The sequence below is a fragment of the Malus sylvestris genome, chromosome 4 (assembly GCF_916048215.2).
Source record: "Malus sylvestris chromosome 4, drMalSylv7.2, whole genome shotgun sequence".
Taxonomy (NCBI): Eukaryota; Viridiplantae; Streptophyta; class Magnoliopsida; order Rosales; family Rosaceae; genus Malus; species Malus sylvestris.
In genome coordinates, this window is record NC_062263.1 from 2,840,122 (window position 1) to 2,861,285 (window position 21,164).

General features: G+C 35.4%; 3 protein-coding genes across 4 annotated transcripts; all 3 read left to right on the plus strand.

Annotated features, from left to right (window-relative positions):
* The first annotated feature begins 4,294 nt into the window (after positions 1–4,294).
* LOC126617854 (amino acid transporter AVT1H) lies at positions 4,295–7,062 on the plus strand. Its single transcript, XM_050285940.1, has 3 exons — positions 4,295–4,641; positions 5,209–5,816; positions 6,309–7,062. The coding sequence occupies exons 1-3, from the start codon at positions 4,392–4,394 to the stop codon at positions 6,855–6,857; spliced, it is 1,407 nt and encodes a 468-aa protein (XP_050141897.1). The 5' UTR covers positions 4,295–4,391; the 3' UTR covers positions 6,858–7,062.
* Positions 7,063–8,713: 1,651 nt separating this feature from the next.
* LOC126617987 (CRIB domain-containing protein RIC4-like) lies at positions 8,714–11,320 on the plus strand. The gene is made up of 3 exons (XM_050286063.1): positions 8,714–9,029; positions 9,126–9,254; positions 10,638–11,320. The coding sequence occupies exons 1-3, from the start codon at positions 8,828–8,830 to the stop codon at positions 10,943–10,945; spliced, it is 639 nt and encodes a 212-aa protein (XP_050142020.1). The 5' UTR covers positions 8,714–8,827; the 3' UTR covers positions 10,946–11,320.
* A 4,210-nt stretch (positions 11,321–15,530) lies between these two features.
* Positions 15,531–20,911, plus strand: LOC126618824 (probable protein phosphatase 2C 33). 2 transcript variants are annotated; one of them, XM_050287005.1, is made up of 6 exons: positions 15,531–15,699; positions 15,820–16,228; positions 16,427–16,756; positions 16,992–17,109; positions 17,965–18,188; positions 20,249–20,911. In XM_050287005.1, the coding sequence occupies exons 2-6, from the start codon at positions 15,929–15,931 to the stop codon at positions 20,498–20,500; spliced, it is 1,224 nt and encodes a 407-aa protein (XP_050142962.1). In that variant the 5' UTR covers positions 15,531–15,699; positions 15,820–15,928; the 3' UTR covers positions 20,501–20,911. The 2 variants fall into 2 exon arrangements, with proteins under 2 accessions (XP_050142962.1, XP_050142963.1); XM_050287006.1 differs by having other exon boundaries at positions 15,553–15,699; positions 15,823–16,228.
* The last annotated feature ends 253 nt before the right edge of the window (positions 20,912–21,164 follow it).

Genomic DNA, 21,164 nt, shown 5'->3' on the forward strand with positions numbered 1-21,164 from the left:
ATTAGTACTATAGCAGAATTAATGAAAGTATGAACACAAAATCCAATCGTTATCCCATGAAAATTCAAAAATCTAGTGAAAGGTAAACCAAAACTAAACACAAATTGAAAGGAGAAATGATTGAGCTTAAACGGACTTCTTTCCTTCCTTTTTGGATCTTTGCTCATCGTAGATTTGTTGAATGAGATTTCCAAGTTCCTGGAGCCTCTAAGTTTCCCCACCAAAGTGAGATGTGAAGAAGAGATAGATGATCTAGAAGTGATTTGATGCTAGTGAAATCACCTGTAAGCGACCGACTAGGGAGAGAGTTTGGTTTTCTCCTATTTCTTTCACACAAAGCCCTAATGAGGCTTATGCCTTAGTTCTTTATTTATACCCTCTCTAATTTTGAGTGGTTAAAATTTTCCTTATGTATGGCAGGCTACCCGCATTGTAGCTCTTATATGTTGACACATATTTTTGATGGCTCGCTTTGTTATGTGTCATGTGTATTTTATGAGATTAATGGTAGAATGTGGAGAGGTTGAATAGACTTGAGAAGTATGAGCCTAATGGTGGATAGAGAGAGGTAAGAAGTAGAGAAAGACAACGAAATTTGCTTTCAAAGCTTATGATCTTAATCATGTAGGTGAGGCCTTCCTTTTATATTAGAAGGGTTATTGGTTATATACACCTATGAGGCCATAAGTTAAATGTAGGTTATACATGAATACTAAAGGATAAAAATCAAATAAGCAAAACTTCGAACATTATCTCTATTTTTGTCAATATTGAAAATTTAGATTAGTTTTATTTTTTGAAACGTGGGATACCTCGAATTTCGGCAAAAAAGAAAATTAAGACACAGATTTTATAAAAAGGAGCATATGTAGTGAAATTAAGTTTCATTTTGCAAAACAAATAAGTAAGAAACACTTTGAACATTATCTTTTCTTTTTTTGTCATTCTACATAATTACATCTCTTCTACCTCCACCTTTTTCATTTAACGAATTTTTTCTATATAGATTACATAATTAGAAACGTTCAACTCCTAAATCATCATTTCAAGAGCATCTCTATAAAAATAAAATAAAATCAACTGAACCCGAAATCGTTTAGTCATTTATATGTATAAATTAAATTCAAAGTTCACTATGACGATCTTAATTGTTACCAAAACCATTTATTTGTTTAATACATACATATTACTAAATTATCAATATGTATTTGAAGTTTGCATAGATAATCTTGAAATGATGATTTAGGAGCTGACCAGTTTCGAATATAACATATGCATAAGAAAATTCGTTAAATAAAATGGGTAGAATGAGGAGGTTCCACCAAGGGCGAGACACAAGTATTATTCAAAATTTAATAAGCACATTGACAGTGCTTTGTGTCGAAGCGCATTTACAAACATAGTTTGTCAAACACGTAATTGATTTATTTCACAATTAATTATTCTCACAGGACAGCACATCAAAAATAATTTTTTAAACCCACAACAATGCCAAACATGTCCTTGTAGCCATGGCCATTTCTCCCCCTCTAGAAGTCATTTTTGCCCATTCCGAATTAAATTAATCTCCTTTTAAACATGCTTTCTTTTAGAAAACCCAAAACCCAAATGCTAGATTCTCATTCTTCACGATCTCTTGCACTGATGCGGATGAAGTTTGATAACCCATTTTCCTAATTTTTGTTAGCCGTCTAGACATGCCTTAGAACCATATATGTCAAAAAGTAGATGCAACAATTAAATAAGATATGCAGTGCATAAAAGGCACAAAGAAGTAACATCAACCATGTGTCCCTCAGTAGAATCAATTATGCTCTCCCGATCTCCCCAAGTCTGAAGCACGCGGATCAAAAAATTCGGACCGTTTAAAAAATGAGAGAGAGATTTGAACCCTTAGTTTGTGTGAGATGAGTCAATGAAATAAACAAATAGAGGTTGTAGGGTTTTAAATGATTGGTCTGGATTTCTCGGTCTGCGATTTAGACACAAAAATCCAGAGAGGATCTCAACTCCCACAATATCCATAAAAAGAAGCAGATATCATAGAATCTTTGGTACGCGTTCTAGGCAATATGAATGGTATCATATGTTTTTCTTCTCCAACCTGCAAGGGGAATGAAGGTTATTTGGCAGGCGCATCTGGTTCGTTTGGAATCAACTTTCCCTACATGTTCTCAGTTATGTCTTGTCGCATTTTTCAACTAAAAACGTTTTATGGAGGCAAAGGGTAGGCCATGTCACAATTTGATACCCTTAATTCGTTTCACATCTTTTTATTCTTTTTTTTTTTGGCATCATTTTCCTACAAAACTCACTAGTTTATGGAATTTGATTTTAAACAAAGAAGTTATTAGTATTAAGGAGAGATGAAGGGTTCGAAACTATTACAAAGATGAAATTTCAAACTCGGGATGCATGAGTGGAAACTCAACACCACTATTACAAGAGTTTAGAACCTGTAATGCATGGGTGAAAATCCAATCCGAGATTCATGGGTAGAAATCCAACACACTAGTTATACAATTCTTTACATTAAAGATACCACACGAATATATACATTTTGAGAATAATGAGTATGAGAAAATTCGCATTCAGCCATACATAGGATTTCTAACGTGAAATTTACCAAAGCTCTTGCGTCATCATATTCTTGGTGCTGATGTGAAGGTACTTGGTGTTGGGACCTAAGGTTGTCAGCCGTTTATGTTATACCTTGACAATGCTAGTAATGAGTTGCTGCTAGATTGATTTAGTCTTCAACTTAAATATGAAAAAAAAAATGTTCGTTTGTTTAGGTGTAGCGGTTGAGATGCCAATGCAATACACCGAAATTGTATTTGAACTTTGGGCTCGTTTAAAAGTGTTTTTCAAATAATTGAAAACGTTTTTGGGGAAAATATTTTTTATCAACTCCAAAAGTACTTAAAGTGCTTCTTACCGGAAGCACCAGTTATGTGCTTCTTGTAGGAAGTACTTCAAGTGTTTTTATATGATTCACTTGCATTTTTACCAATGATTGGTTCCAAAACACTATCATCAAAAGCATTTTAGTCATTTTAAAAGCACTTCTAAATGAATCCTTAAACACCAAAAGTACTCATATATAGATTTCATCATATCTCGGCCGAAAAAGATATTCCACTTGATAACCAATTATTAACGTGGGAAATTTTGTTTGATTCACTTAATTCATGTTGTTACTTTTTTAGTGGAGAATTAACGTTGTGTCTAGCTCTTAGCTTTTCGTTTTCTTTTCTAACGCTGTCAACCTTTGAGTAAGATTGTTGTATCGTACATGTTACGCCGGTTCGTGATGTTGCCAAATTGCAGAGGGATTAACTCCTTAATTAAAGGGAGTTAGCGTCGGCATACGCATAATTGTCTATGTGCTTTTTAAGTGCACCTTTCCCGCCAATTAATTGTCGAAATTTAATTTTAATACATGAGTGAAACACCTTGATCATGATTCACATGCATTCGGTAGATTTGGGAATAGTTATGAGGTCAAGTTGGTTGCGTTAGCAAATTATATGAGAATGTGAGAACAAAGTTTCACATTGGTGAAGCACCAAACTATGTTAGGGCTTGCAAGATGTTGGGCTACTTCTCATTCTCATATTGTCAATTAGTTTTAAAGTGGAACTTCAACTTTCTTCATGGTACGTACTCCACGTCACATTGTTTGTGTTGTCTACGTATTAAGCTTGAAAATCCTCTACAAATAAGGAGGCCTGTGAGAATGTGAGGGTAAAGTCCCACATCGGTGAAGAACCAAACCATTTTATAAGAGATAATACTACTCCCCATATCACCAACTGGTTATACGGAGGTACGTCAACTTCTTTGCCAACTTTCCCATTAGCATCAACCTGGTGGACACCAAATTAATTAACTCTCTCTGGGTATCTATCAGGTGAGACATCTTCAAATTTTTAAAGTCATATTCTAATTGCAAATAGTACTTAAAAGTATAAAAAGGTCGTACCCAGTGCACAAGGCTCCCGTTTTACGCAGGGTCTGGGAGAGGTGAATGTCGGCTAGCCTTACCCCCATTTTATGGAGAGGCTGCTCCCAAGTCTCGAACCCGAGACCTACCGCTCATGGGCGAAGGCACTTGCCATCGCACCAAGTGCGACCTCTAAATAGTACTTAAAAGTATACCTGCAAAATTTCATTTTGTTATAAAAATATACCCCTCTTATTCCTCTAGATTTGGAAGATCGCAAAAATTTATACATCTTACAGCTTCTTTCAGATAGTAGTGAGCAGTATAGTACTGTAGGAATATTGCTTCTGTTCATGCATGTATATATATACCACCCCTTCACTTCGTGTACGTAGCATTCACTAAGTATCTCTTAGCTAGAACCTTTTATTTGCTTAGCTAGGACATGAACATGTGGAACAAATTGTTCGGAACATCAAGATCAAACTGCCTCCCACACCAGAATCAAGTTCTTGTGAGCGACGCAGGGCAGCGTGCGAATCTGAGCTGCAACGTTTGTCTGGAGGAAAACAAAGTATGTACGTGTGACCAAAGCTTCGAGAGCGGCAAGAGAGTCACGGGTGTTGTTGAGCACCATGCAGAGGCCAACAATTCAGTTACTCAGTCTGTTATCAACATGAGTGGGATGCTCATAGGTAATGAATTTTTCATGAACTAGAGTTATTTGATCAAAAGGTCTAATATGTGCATGTAACTACAGTACTTAGCTTTGTTTTTGGTTTCGGTTGTGTGTTTATATATACAAGATCGCTTACGCTTTCTAGGTTATATTAAGGATGACAACTTGAGAAAGTTAGGTACAAGTTTTGGGGTACAGTCAACGGACCGTTTATTTTTTAGATATTGTACAGTCAATGGACCGTTTATTTTTTAGGTACTGTACAGTCAACGGACCGTTTATTTTTTAGGTACTCTTTCATGCTATAAATTCGCTTAAACAACAATATATTAACCATTCGTTTAATCGACAATATCTTAGTCATTAGATTGACTGCATTTTCATTTACACTTTATCTAACAACCCAAATCTTTTTTTTTTTTTTTTTTTTTTTTTTTTTTTTTTTGCAAAGATAATCCTTGATCAAATCGTTATATATATCATTTAGCTTTTCACACCAGTTGCACTACAAAAAAAAATATTAACTTAAACTTCAACAAATATGTTGTAAATTAATTAATTTTGCATACGTTTTGGGTTGCAGGTTTGGGACAGTTATCAACTCCATATGCCTTAGAAAATGGGGGTTGGTCTTCTGCATTCCTATTGATAGGACTTGGGGTAATATGTGCATATTGTTCTCATCTCCTTGGAAAATGTCTGGACAAACATCCCAAGTCAAGAAGCTACACAGATATTGGACACAATGCATTTGGATCCAGAGGAAAAATTATAGCAGCATCCTTCGTTTACATGGAGATTTTCATGGCCCTTGTGTCCTACACCATCTCTCTGCATGACAATCTAGCCAGAGTGTTCTCCGGGATTCAACTCAATGTTTCGTGGGCTAAGTTACCGAAATCTCAGCTCTTAACCTTGATTGCCGTCTTCGTAGCTCTTCCTAGTCTTTGGTTGAGAGATCTCTCTTCCATATCTTTCCTTTCCTTCGGCGGAGTTATCATGTCACTCGTCATTTTTATATCAGTGGCATGCACCGCCATTTTTGGAGGGGTGAAATTGAACCACACCATACCTGCCCTCCAGATTCATAACATTCCTGCAATATCTGGCCTTTATATCTTCAGCTTTGCAGGACATATTGTTTTCCCCAATTTATACAAGGCCATGAAAGATCCATCCAAGTTCACCAAGGTATACTTTTTATAGTCTCTCCAATCATATATATAATAAGTTAAATAACTAATTTCTCCAGTCTATGTAGTACTCCTTCATTCTTTATCTATATTTAGAACATGGTACATAAATAAACTATCATTCCCAATCTCTTGATCGCCGTTAACCATGAAGAAATAATTCAGATCACCACAACTGTTGGATAACAATCTAATTAGGATGTGAACAAAACTTCAATACAAATCATTCTATTTTGATTGAAACTCGGTGATCATGGACTTAATTTGTTAGAGTATGAGCACACTCTAACCTAAAATGAAATAGTTATGGAACCGCTAGATAACGATATTGGTAGGTGGGGATTTGGACTAAGTAATAACCCAATGAGCCAATAATAATTAGGTATCGAACTTGAGCTACCGAAAGTCATCAAGACCGAACTAAATACGACCTATATTTTTACTTTGTTTTCTCCAAATTTAACCTTTTATATGTTTTAAATTCTTGCAGGTATCAATAATAAGCTTCACTCTAGTGACAACACTTTACACATCCCTAGCATTCATGGGAGCCAAGTTGTATGGTCCTCAGGTGAATCCTCAAATCACTCTGAGCATGCCTCCACATCTTATAGTGACAAAGATTGCACTGTGGGCAACTGTGCTGACACCAATGACCAAATATGCTCTTGAATTTGCACCAATGGCTATCCAGCTTGAGCATAACCTTCCTCCCTCTTTGAGCTCCAGAACAAAGTTTCTAATCCGGGGCAGTGTCGGTTCAGTCCTACTTCTGGTGATTCTAGCACTAGCTCTCTCTGTTCCGTATTTTGGGTATGTTCTCAGCCTCACTGGATCACTTGTGAGTATTGGCATTTGTATCATTTTTCCCTGTGCCTTCTACCTCAAGATATGCTGGGGTCAAATTTCAAGGCCTCTCATGGTCCTCAACCTCACCCTAATTGCATTTGGCACCCTTCTTGGGATAGCTGGAACCATTTCCTCATCGAAGTTGCTCTTAAAAAGCCTCAGCAGAGCTCACTCAGCCTGGAAAAAATGAGCCAACCATCTCACTTTTCTATGCAAATAAAGTATTTACATTTTCATCGTGGGATGGGTGCTGTTTCTATATTTTATCCTCTGAATATCTTTTTGGTGTTTTTTTTTTTTTTTTTTTTGTAATATTTTTGAGGTTTAAAGCTCTATGGACGTGTTACGTGTATGTATCTGCGGTTGTCATCATATGAATAAAGCTTTTTGAATCAGCTGTTCTTCTTCTTTTCATTGTATGTTGCCTCCAAAGCTTTTAGAACAAAATAATAAATAAAAAGCCAATGGCTTGGGAATAAAATTGAAATTCTATTCACATGTTTGATAAATACAATAATGGGAAGGCTAATCACGGTTCATGGTATAAAAATTAAAATCACTCATGAAGCGGGGGACTAACTTATAAGCTTATATGCACTTTAATTTGAAAATTAGAAACCATGCGAGTCAAAAGAATCTGAGTGCAAAGAAGCAAAAACTTTCAGCGGAGGTGAGTCATGCCACACCAAGGTTTAGGAAGACAAGTTCATGTTAGTAAAGCTATCGATTAATATGAGAGTAATAAAAATTTATCTTTTGGATGCTAGTCCAACAAGTAAACCAATGTGTACGACTAGGCCAAGGAGTAACGGAGTTTGAAACTTCAATATAGAATGAAGTCCGAAACCTTTGGAGCCCCTTAGTTTGCTTTCCCCCACTTGAAACATTTTAGTTTTGAAATTTATTATGACTAGGTTACCCACATTGCAAACTAAATATTATAACTTTGGAAGTGGTGGATTGTTCTGGTAGTTAGGGTCTTCCTTTTAGCACACTGCTTTCCAAGTTCAAAGCATCCTCCTCCTTTCCATTACTATAGATTAGTGTTGGCTATTGATTCTACTGAAAAAACACTAAATATTATAACTTTTGTTTTATAATTTCTTTGGTTTTATCTCTAGCTTATCTATGATCCTAAAACAAAAAGTTAAAAATCATAAAGTCATATTTGATTCCAAATGTGGTGGTTTAAGTTTAACATCTTATGCATACGGAGTTAAATTTGACTTTTAACTTTTAACTCTTATACATTAGAGAATTATTAAAGTCTTAAATATAAATTTTGTATCTTCTAAAGTGGAGATCATACTTTTAACTCTAGAGTTATATCCAAATAAAATATGACTTTGCATATACATAGTACCAAAGACATATATGTTACGACATAAAATATCTCAACTTGTTAGAGCACGTCACGTGTATTATCAGCTCAATATGACCGTTCTTCCCTTGACGGACCATGTAGATATTATCCATACCTTGAAGGGCTTACGAGACTCTATTCTGCATAGCGCCTAAGAAGTCTATAGTCATCAAGCCCCAAGGCTCATCTCGCCGCCAAGCGGCCTTAACACGAACGGCTTTGATATACTATCAATATTATCTATTAAATTATTTACTTAGAAAACAACTTAATTCTTAATATCGATTTATATCTATCAAAAGAAGAATAAAAATGTTATTCTTATTATGTTTGTGGACCTCGTCACTATTAGAAAAGTGGTATAACTGTAGTATGAAAAATGTGATAAGTGTTGTATTCCTTAAAAAATAATGATTAGGCTAGCTAGAAAAGGAATGAGAGCAAGGAGAGGTGGCTTGGTCTCAAAGAGAGGCAAGTAAGGAGTGCCCACCATAAAATGATCAAAGTATAATTATTATTATTATTATAGGAACAGTTGAAAGGTTGGTCTGTGGACCAATCCTACAAATTGGACTTGCTATCACCACAAAAGTAGGTTAAGTTGCAGTTTAACCAACAACTCTAGCACCCACTCCACAATAATTTGTTATATATTTTCCTCTTCACGCATCAAACTAGAGCAACAACAACAATATATAAGGTGGATCAATCAAACATTCCACATTTGCATCATTCTATCTTGTTCATAAAGTCAACACCAACTGATCGATATAATAACACCATTACGTTGTTCTTCCATGGTTTGTAAGTCCCCCAACAAAACAAAAAAGCTTAGGCTTTGTAGTTTTGTGTTCGAAGGGATGAGGGATCGAATGGAGAGATTTGCTGTTCTTCCTTTTGGCATTGGCTGCGCTTCTCAGTCCAGCGTCGCTATTGGCGCAGCAGCAAGTGCTGATCATAAACAAAGAAAACCTAAAGCACCACCTCCACATACAGCAAGTATCTCTCTCTCTCTCTCTCTCTCTCTCTCTCTCTCTCTCTCTCACAAAATAATTAGCTAGGTTGGTATTTATTGGGTTTTTTTTATAAGGGAAGATGATCCAAAAGCACAAGGAGAAAAAATGAAGAATGGTACTTTTCACTTCCTGACTCTTAAGAGGACTCAAATATCCAGTGGGATGCAGAGATTGATCAGAAGCATAAAAAGCTTATCCCAAATATTCGGTAAGTGGATCAATATTTCACTGCCTATAATCCTTATATATATACATATATATATGCATGCTCAAATAGTGAATACAAACCCTAAAATAATGTACCACTAACTGAATTCTTGATGCATGCATGATCAGATAGTGCCCATTTCCATTAGTATGATCTTGCAATGAATCAAATCCAGATCTTTTTTTGGTCAAATTGTGATTAGATCAACGCATAATTGATAACAGTGTTATCTTATGTGATTCTGATCAAGAGTGGAACGAGGAATTTTTAATGGGGTGGTTACTAGTTAGCTAACTTTTTTGCAAGTGAGATCGGGCTTAGAATATTTTAATAGGAAAACTAATGAAAAGGGTTTGAAAACTTTGAGTTTTAATGATAAGGACAAAATAAAGGGTAAAGTGAATAGTACCAGGATTGACTTTTTAGTGTAAAAATGTGGTTTTTCGTTAAAGTGAACAGTACCGAGTGCTTTTCGTTAAAGTTCCCTATTTTAATTAGTTGATCAAATACTTTAGCGTTGCTATTAGGCGGGCTACTCGGTAGCTTTTTTTTTTAAGAAAATACTAGGTTGGTGGGCGGCCACTAAGAACATTTGAGTGTCAAATACTAGAAAGAGAAACTTGGTTCGGGTCCTTGGTTAACCAAAATGTATAGGATGTTGTTATTCATACATCAATTTTTACTTCTCATATTTTTCTTAATTTTTGGATGTCTGATCGAATAAATTAAAGAAGATCAATGGACAAAAATTAACAAGGATGTTTAAGAGATAAAAATGAGTGTGAATAGTACTATCCAATATATATAGTTTTTCTTTCTGTCTCCAAAACCTTTCTGTGTAGTTCCGCCCTTGGTTATGATCATAGTAAAATGACTAAACAAATTTCTTAGTTACCTAAATATGATTACATAAATTCATATGCTGAAAGCCTAACTGGTAAAAAATACAAATTGTTAAAAAGGTAATGCTAGATATACCAAAATTTTAAATTAAATTTTGTAAACCAAATGGTGTAGTGGTTGTTGATGATTGAATTATTACTTAAGTATTGATTAACATACTTATTTTATATTAGTAACACATCATTTCATTTACAAATTTGATTTAAAATTTTGATCTACGTAGCATTATCCTAGTTAAAAAGTACAAACGTTGTCTTTATTAAAAGAGGATACGTTATATATTGACACGCATATATAATAGAAATATAAAAAATGGAATTGGGTTGTTTACCAAGAAGATCCTTTTGTCCCACACCAAGAAAAACTTAAGTGTGGTGAATAATATATCTATAAAGATTAAAATATATATGTTCTTTCAAATTAGTTTTTAATTTCTGTATGTTTATGTTTTTGGTAATCCTCTATATGTGTATTTTTTAGTTTACAAGGAAGAGATTGAGGAGGAGGAGGAGGAAGGAGAGATGGAAATTGGATTGCCGACGGACGTGAAGCATGTGACACACATAGGACTGGATGGGTCTGCAACTACCAATACCACCGCAAACCCCTTAAAAGCTAGCAGCTGGGAAAATAATTTCAACACTCCAGAAATACTTTCTTTCCCTTCTATATCTTTAAAGCAGTTTGAGCTTGCCATGGCTGCACAGACCACCCACCAACCTCAGCAGCAGCAGCAGCAGCTCGTTGTTGATCTCAAGACGCTCGAAGATCCCAAAGATCTTAGCTAGTTAATATAGTAATTGAAGCCACCTGGTCCGTTTTATCTTTGATCATCCTATATCATGATGTTAATGCCTCTTAACCACAGATTTTGCATGCATGCATGCATATAGCTAGGATTTTGAGTTTGAGGAGGTGGCCGGTGGGTGAATTGGTTTACCATGCTGATATATTGATTGAATTGGCGCAAAACCAAGTGCAATAGCATTGTAGAATTCATGCACTCAACCCCACTTAGTGAGTAAAATTGGATTGTGTTATTTGTTGTTGCTGATCGATTGAATTGGTGTTATATGTGTTTTAAGTGGTTTGTAGTGATACTACTATATATATATGTAGCAATTTGGTTATTGAGTGGTAGTGGGAGATTTTTTGGAATATAATTAAGTTCTAATGAACAATCTCTCTATATAATGCAACTAATCATTTCTATTTTACACCAAGATTTTTGTGATAAAACTTACACAATCAAGTTTGATATCATACGAAATGAATGGCCTCGTTAGATAACGACATAAATCTATGATCCAAATAATTCACCAATATATTAAGTAAATGGAAGTTATCAATAACACTAATGATCCAACGTTTATTATTGTTACTTTTTGTATAAATATTCATTCTATATAGGATGGAAATATTCTTTACTCTACTGCACTTTTATCTATGTCCTAATATTGCATGTATTGTAAATTGTAATAGAGGTTCATCCCATATTGCGCACTTCAACATAATTAAATTTCATACTTCAGGTTGAATTTATTCATATTTTTTAACGTATCACTTGCATATTATCGTTTCATCACCTTTTAAGTGTTGGCCAACATGTCTCGATTTTGATGTCTACTTAAATATCGTGGTTAGTGCGTGTCATGTTATCCTTGCCCTAAAATCATACCACCTTTTAAAAACTATTGTTTGTTAACCCTATTGGTTTTTGTGTTAACACGTTTCTCTAGACGGTAATATTTCAAATCTTAAAAATCTTTTCATTGTTCAAAACTTGTTTACTTACAAGGAATGAGATTGAAATCATTTTGATTATTGAGTTCTCTCTGGTTACTAAAATATAGGAATGAGAATCGGCTTACTTCAAAACTTTCTCTGTGTTTATTGCCACTTAAGAAAACAGAAAAATATTAACTTTCCCTTGAAATTTTTAGTCCAAAACCTAAGTATCATGAATCATATCAACTATGAGAGGCTAGTTGAATTGATTTTCTTTCTGTAAATTTTTATTTTTAAATTCTTACCTTCCTATACAGATATAAGAATCTCAAGATAAAAAGTCTTGCATTGCCGATAGCCGAATAATAAGCATGTAAGAATATGTTGGGCTTTTTTGGGGCTTCTTTTAGGTCTAACAGGGAAATTCAGAAAATAAAAGGCCCAATATAACATATAAGAGGCCCGACACGGAGCCCAGGGTACAAAAAGTTTAATAAAATTATTGAAGGGAACTTTAACGAAAAACTCATGGTACTGTTCACTTTAACGAAAAATCATATTTTTACACTAAAAAACCAATCATGATACTATTCACTTTATCGTTTACTTATTCCTTATCGTTAAAACTTAAAATTTTCAAACATTTTTCATTAGTTTTTCAAATTATTGAACACATATTGCAGATAATACCTCCAATGCCAGCCTATGTGCACATCCTCATCGTACGGAATCATCACATGCATAAAAGATTCGTTGCGTGTGCATACAACGATATTGTATTGCGATTGATACGGGACTTTAGCTAAATTATAAAATGGGTCTAAATCGATTTTTCGATTTAATGGTTTTGTATGGGAGTATTTTTAAAATGGAAGGTAACGTTTTGGTGAAATGTTTATGCAACCAATCTTTAATAAAAATGTAAGTGAATTCTAAAAAAACACTTGAAGTGTTTCATGCAATAAGCACGTAACAAGGACTCATTATATAAAAGTGTTTTTGAAACCCCAAAATATTTTCTTAAATAATATTTTCAATCATTTTAAAAGCACTTCTAAACGAGCTCTTAAACTAGTTGAATTTGAAAGGTACTCCTAACCATATTTTATCAAACAAATAGCTTAATAATTGATTTTATTAATTTTTAAGGCCACCGCAGAAGCAAATGCGGCATCCACTTCCACATTTCGTTGTAGTAATAGTGTGCACATGTTGTTCATTTAAGGGCTCAGATTTTGGTACCCGCTGGATCCCTTGGAATTTGCTTCATGTTGTAATATAATACGTCGATGGCACACATGAATAGTTTGTTATTATTCATCAAAAGAAAAATCTAATGAATTATTATTCATTTGAAAAAAATCAGATGAATTATCATTCATATCAAGAAAAACATATGGATTTCTATTCATGCACAGTATTTTACTATTTATTTGAGGAAAATTTGTAAAGTGAACAATGTTGCTATAGAAGAAGAAAGAAATGAGAGAAAACTATACAGAGAAAAGAAAGAGGAGTTATGAAGGAAATGAAGAGAAGAGGAAAAAAAAGAGATGTGGTAGAAATTATCAGTGAGCCAGGCTAGAGAGAAAATAAAAAATAGTGAGAGTTATTTTGTATTCATATTATTTCATATAATAAAAGAAAGTACTACTGCTGCCTTGAGGACGTAGGCACACTTGCCGAACCTCGTAAATATTGTGTCTTATTTACTTTATATTCTACTGCACACATACCATCGACTTTACAATACTTAATATCATATATATATATATATATATATATATATATATATGTATGTATATGTATAGTCACTCATGGTGCAGTTAATTTTTTGTTTTAGACAAATATAGTGCAGTCACTAAATTTGGCCAAACCCCTCCTTAAAAAATTTGAACAAAATCAAAATGTGATCTTAGAGCATCTTTAAAGGAGATGTCAAATTCTCAAGTGTCACTGTTCATATTTTACATAAAAAAATCCTTCTAACCGTATGTCATTTGCTAGTTGGATTTAAAACCTATGTGATTAGAAATCAAATTTAACGATGATGTCAAATTTATTTTTAATTAATTTTAATAGTGAGTCTCTTATTCCACTAACATTTCAACAAATAAAAATTTGTTTCAACAACTCTTTAATGAATACAACCATTTAAAGCTCCATATTAATAACAAAATAACATTTAACAATTCAGCAGAAAAAATACAAAAATGTGACATAAAACTTCAAATTACCACATCAGCTATCAATTACAATTTGACTGTTATAATTTGACATATCCTTTAGAGATGATCTTTAAATTATGAATTACTTCCAAGTTGAAATAACTAGAAATTAATGACTAGGAGATCAACTTTCTCGTCTATAGTCCAAACATTTTATTCCATATGAAGAAAAACAATCTACTTGTGCATCATAGTGCGAATTTTATCTCGACTAATTATTTCCCTCCTAATAATACAAGAAGTTGAAACTTTATAACCCATGCGAGAAAGATCCAGAACCATCCATTTAACTTGATTAGTTGATAAGACTAAACCCCCTACTTGAAGTTTATCTAATATAGAAGGCGGCTGCCGACCATATTAGTATATTACGTCATCTCGCTAATTTTTTGGATTTCGTTGTCTGACAACTAATTAATCAATATATTAAACTAATATTAAAATAAAAAATTAGATAAACTTTTATCCATATTCCTAATAATAATTAGGTTAATTGCCACATCCAATTCAATTGGCACTTGCTCATGCATGGTGCGGGCAACCTACACCGTAACATCCCTTTCATTTAAAATCAAAGTTTTGTGAGTCACCATATGTTACGTAAATAAGTTCGTACTAAATATTTCGGGCAACCTACACCGTAACATCCCTTTCATTTTAAATCAAAGTTTTATGAGTCACCATATGTTACGTGAATAAGTTCGTACTAAATATTTCATTTATTACTCGAACTTAAAACTTCACATGTTTGTGTCACTACATTGTAGGTTTTCTTCGTCAAAGTTTTCATTTGAATTTTGGTTTTGTTTGATATTTCAGGACCTAAAGTTGTATTCTTAATTTAAATAATTAAATCAACAATTTTAATCGAATCCCATTTGCGCCATGGATGAAGATTTTTGGGTGAACTTACTATTACGGGTGAAATTGGGTGCATTTTTGCTCCCCATTTTTAAGAGGTGGTAATGCTCATTTCCTTACTTCCTACTATTTGATGAATTTAAATTTTGAAATTTGTATTTATCAACTGCACCATACGAAATTAGAATTTATTTAACGTTTATAAATAAGTTGGTGAAAATTGAGTGCCAATAAAGCTATATTTTTTAGTAAAGCAACATTGTCAATGAGCTAAATTGTTAGTTATTTAAAAAAAAAGAACCAGATAAATAAAACTAGTACCAAATGTAAAAACAATTAAACATAATAATTATTAATACAAATGGAGTAATATTAAAATACGCCAAAAATAAAAAATAAACACGGTAATTAAAACTTATAATCCAATAATTAATAAACACACTTTTAACAAAAGTGCTTTTGAAGACTAGTAAAATATTACAAGAAAATTAAAAAAAACGAAAAGGTCCAAGTAAGAAGCAGTCTTAAAAATTGACCAAAAAAAAAAAAAAAAGAAGCAGTCGTAAAAGAATATTGCTCCGTCAGCCATTGGTGATAAAATACAAAACAAAGAATAGAAAGCTGCTGTCTTCTCTCTCTCTCTCTCTCTCAGAAAATCAGAATCAAAGGTGGTTGCTTTCCGCTTGATCAAAGTCTTCTCTGCCGTTTCCGTCAACACCAAATTGGTAATTTCGCATAAACGATTATCCTTTTCTTTTTCTCTTGGTCCAAATTCAATCGAATTATCAAATTATCCGTATAAAATCGACTAATTTGACATTTTGATTTCATTTGGGAACTGACAGCAGTGACTCAGATTTATCCGTTATCCTCGAAATCCCCGAAATTCAATTCCTAAACTATCCAGAAACCACGACGGATCCGACGGCGGAGACACGGAGGGGCCCCGTCTGTATGGTGGGGCTGGAGTGCTTTCTGGACGTCGTCAGGGCCCTCGGCATGGGCTCCTGCCTCTCTGCTGATGGCAGCGCTGCCGCCTACGGCTCCGTCCCTTCATCCGACAGCAAGAGGCGGAGGAGGAGGGTGGCTGCGATCTCCTCCCCGTCCTCAACGACGCCGACAGCCGATAACGTGGAGATGTGGCTGCACAGAGTCCATGACAGGATGTTCTTGAATGGGTCCTCTGATTTTACTTCCTTGTTCAGCAAGCAAGGCAAAAAAGGGGTCAATCAGGACGCCATGATTGCTTGGGAGGTGCTTTGCTTTTTCTCTCTGCTCAAATGTTTATCCAATCATAATTGTATAGAAATAGATATTTTATCCGACAGTCTGGATTTTAATGTTGCCGGTCTATGATGTTTTTTGTTGTCTGCCTATGATATTATGTTGTCAAACTGCGAATCTGGATCATTGATTGCTGCAAAACTGAATATCTTTGTGGTGTTTCTACAGAATTTCGGTTCGGCGGATACCACTTTCTGTGGTGTTTTTGATGGGCATGGTCCTTTTGGCCATATGGTTGCAAAGAAGGTGAGGGATGCTCTACCTTTGCGGCTGACTTCACAGTGGGTATTGAATGGTAACGCCACGAACGGGCCTGCTGATGATTCGAGCGAGGCCGCTGCATGTCACGAAGGCAAGGATGAGGAGCGCTGTGATTTTTTTATGACATTGAAAGATTCATTTTTGAAGGCTTTTAAGGTCATGGACAAGGAGCTCAAATTGCACCCTCGTATTGATTGTTATTGCAGCGGGACAACTGCTGTCACCTTGGTCAAGCAGGTAGTTTTTTTTCGTAGTGTCACAAGATCCTCGTATTAATCTAATAACATTTCAGTTTTCAGATCAAATACAGGCATTAAGATGCCCTGTAGGTCGCCTTCTTTTTATTATCTTCGACAAGTTGCAGCGCAATAGTCCGTATCTGATCCAAGAGCTCAGATGCTATTACTTAAGTTTTGGTACATCAAGAGTGCACCAGTAAAATTTTCTTTTAAATACTTACGTGTGCTTACAGGGTCAGGATCTTGTTATTGCAAATGTTGGGGACTCTAGAGCTGTATTGGGCACAAGAGATAAAGATGGTTCCCTCGTTGCTGTTCAGTTGACTGTAGACCTCAAACCAAATCTTCCAAGTATCTTTCTTTCTCTCACTCTTTCTAGTCTATAGTTAAGAGTTAAATAATATGAAGAATTGAACTTTGTATTTAACCACTGCATTTGATTACCGCTTGTCAAATGCACACTTTACTCATAATATCAGTCTCGTATTCCTTAAATTGATTATGACCGTTAAATTATTACAATGGGATCCAGATGACGATTTCTATATGACGATTTCTATCTTTGATGGTTTCTATAAATCAGGAGCAGTGACCCAATGATAGATTCTGGTTTGTCATATATAATTGATTGTGACAACTGAATCCTGATGCACAAAATAAAATATATCTAATATTAATCTGAAAAGTGACGCGATTTAGGAGTTAGGACTGAATAGTTGTGCTGTGGAAACTTCCATAGTAAGGGAATGAAAGACCGCATCCATATCGAAGGCTGAAAAGCCTTAGCTGCATGGTGCTTTACAAGGTCTTTCCTTTGCAGAGGATCATGGTCAATATGTCCTCTTAGATGTTATCTATTGTCTCAGCATGTCATGTTTACTCTATTTCTTGGTAGTGGAGTGCAAATTTGTTTTGAAATGGTTGGGTGCATGGATACACCTTGTTTGTTTGAATTGGATTATGAAAGTAAGTTCACATGCAGACATGAACACTTGCAGCACCCACCTACACACGTGCATGCACTCATGCATACACACTTAAATTTTGGTGTTGCAGTAGTTGATATGTGGTCAATATACTATTACTACTTGTAGCTTAATTGGTGTTTGAACATAATCATTCTTTATCATACAATTATAAATCCTGGATTAATAATATGGGGTCATTAAAGTTAGTTTTGAATCCAATTTTTTTGTATCCATCTAGGGGAAGCAGAGAGGATCAGGCTATGCAAAGGACGAGTATTTGCTCTCCAAAATGAGCCTGAGATCACTCGAGTTTGGTTGCCCAACTGTAATTCACCTGGCCTTGCCATGGCACGGGCTTTTGGAGATTTCTGCCTAAAGGACTTTGGCTTAATCTCTGTTCCTGATATATCTTATCGTCGCCTCACTGAGAAGGATGAATTTGTAGTGTTAGCTACGGATGGGGTAAGAAATCTCTTTCCTTATATGTTGTGGCCTACAGCTTTTTGTTATGATGCAATTTACCAGCATATTTTTTTCTTTTGAGTGTCACACTTATTATGGTCTTTAGTGGAAACCTATAATGCCAATTTATTTATTGATTTAGGTTAGTGGTGGATTAAGCAGTAAACTAAAATTGGACGGAACGGAGACTTTAAGTTCAAAATAAATACAAGCGGGGGAAGGGATACGACCGGACCCCTCAAATAAAGACGAACCCATCTAGAGGCAAGAAGTCAGAACCACCCAAAGGCCTAAACTAATACAGATAATGGGAAGAGTGTCCACTCAAGAAGCGAATGTATAGGATCAGCAGGCCTCAAAGAATTAGTAGTGGAATGGAACTTTTGAGTATTCACTAGGAGAGTATTTGAGCTTGGGAGAAGAAAGTTTGCTCCTCACTTTATTTATGATAACTTCAGAGATGATAGAATATTATTTAGCCTCGTTCCTAAAGATCTTGCCTTCCTCTCCCCTAATTGAATAAACAGTTACACCCAAGCCCAACTCCTAAGTGATAAGATGAAGTTGTTTTCCTTTCCATTGTCTACTTGCCCTCTCAAGTCCTCAATAGAAGTTTTACAGTGTGAGCCATTCAAATTAATCCACACTTGGTCATCAGCTGCAACCAAATGCTTCCCTGAAAAGGCAGTAAAAAAAAAGACGAGGGTTTACCACTGTTGTGATCCTTAGGCAGCTTGGACTCATGATCCTTCTAGGATAATGGAATCTCGCCACTTCGGGTATGCCAATTACCTCATTATAAAGAAGTACTTCTTTCATCAACAATGATGTGCTGAATAAAGGAGCCAAGCAAAGGTTTTTTTTCTTTAACTCCTCAATCCATCCAGCCTAGATGTCATCATCACCTTTAACTGGCTTCCATGAGTGCCTAAGCATAAATTACCCGTGTTCCAGAGATGAAGAGAGTCCGTTCCTACATTCATCAAACATCAACCCAAGCAATCTTAGATCCCGTACTTCCCTAGTTCTTCTTGCATCTTTGCCTTAGCCCTTTTATGCTTGGTTAGAGGCCTGCAATTCCCCATTCACAAAGATGGAGATGCAAACGCTAATCTACTAACCGTAACAACTAGAAATTTCAAAGCTGTAAGTATATAAAAACTTAAACCCCAGTGTACCATTTCATAGGCTTTTATCAGGTAAACCTTAAGGAAACATTTTGGGGGTGCCAAGGGTGTTATGCAATTCATCGTGAGCTTCTGAACTAGGAGGATGTTGTCCCCTATCCTTCTCCAAGCAACAAAGGCATGTTGATTAGCGCTAATAAGGTTGAAGTGCGACAGGTTCACTTTTAGCAATAATCTTTGCAATTGGTAATAGTGTTAGAACATATGAGGAAGGTTTGACATGTCAAGTCATGCACATAGGGGGTTTCGGAGCAAGAATGGTGGAACTAATCTGCATAAGAGTGTTCTGTTTAAGCGTTTGAGTCCTGCGGGAATTGTAAAAAGGCTTCTATCTTTACCTTTTTTTTCCTTGCTAGCAATGAAAAAATTATTTTCGTATTTGTACATTCTTCTATAATATTCCTGCTTAGCCTCATCCATTGCAGTCTTAATTTCAGTCTTAAATTGGTCCATTTGTGTAGTTAATCTTCCACCTCTCTAAGCATTCTTCTATTCTTTTTCTTTATTTGAATTAAAGTACCATGTTCTTGGTCTGGAAAACATGAAAATCCTAAACTCTGAAGTTTCTAACTTTATCTTCAATGAAACTGGCTTTGATTACCGGGCGGATGTGTTTCATTTCGTTTGGGGGCAGAAGTGCTGTTCATTTGATGCGCTTGTGGAGATATCTTGATAATTTTTACAAGTCTTTATTTAAAATTCAATGTGATCAAAATATCTCTTATTGATCGCGAGAATAGATAAACTTAAAAAACCATATAAATCCAACTGACTTCATAGATTCAAATATGCACATGAAAGAGTGTTACTGCACAAATGGTTTAGGATTGGCTTACATGTATTTACTTAGATATTGTCTTCTGTACTCTGCAGATATGGGATGTCCTCACAAATGAGGAAGTGGTGGATATAGTAGCATTAGCTCCACGACCATCTGCTGCTCGAACCCTGGTAGAGTCAGCAACTCGTGCTTGGAGGTTAAAATATCCGTATGCCAAGGTTGATGATTGTGCTGTGGTCTGCCTCTTCCTCAACTCCAGTACCTCAAACACTACTTCCCATTTCTCGCCAACTGGAGAGGAAATGAGCTCTGGAAAATCGCTGCAGTATCCGGAAGGGAGTTAGTACGAAGACCAACAGCAGCAGTGGCACACTTTTTTCGACTTGCCTGCTCCTGAGCCTTCTTGATTGTAGGGTGATTAGTTTTGTTGTCATTGTCTATATCTCTTTTCATTGTTATAGTGATTTGTTGATTTTTTTTTCTATTTTTTACATAAATCTCGGCGAAAAAAAAGGATTTCGGGTTATATTTACAGATTTGTTTGAAGGGAGACGCGGTATTACATTGTCTCTCTTTAGCATCGTCGATTTGGGATTTCTGTAAATACAAGTCTTGAACCTGAAGCCTTGTGGTTGTTCTGGCTGCCTTGATTTTGTATGTTGGTGGGTGGTTGGAAATGTTCTCCTTGGGTGAGTATGTTTCCACTCGTCATCTTATTTTGTGCTTTTTCTTGTAATCCAAGCTATCTTTTCTTCCCTGGTTGCCTTGCATTTGATTTCTAATTGCTTTATTAGGCCCTCCAATGGCTTTTTAATACGTTGCAAAACAAGAAATTTTGTCCTTTATGGATGGAAATGCTGGATATAATCAAATTATGTGACGGAAATTCGTGAGTAGTACGTATCGTGTTTTAGATAATGAGAGGGCACCCGCCCTCGGGGGGGCGGGGGGGGATGGGCGTAGTTACGGACCTTCTAAGGCCCCTCCAAGAAAAGTTAAAAGAAAATA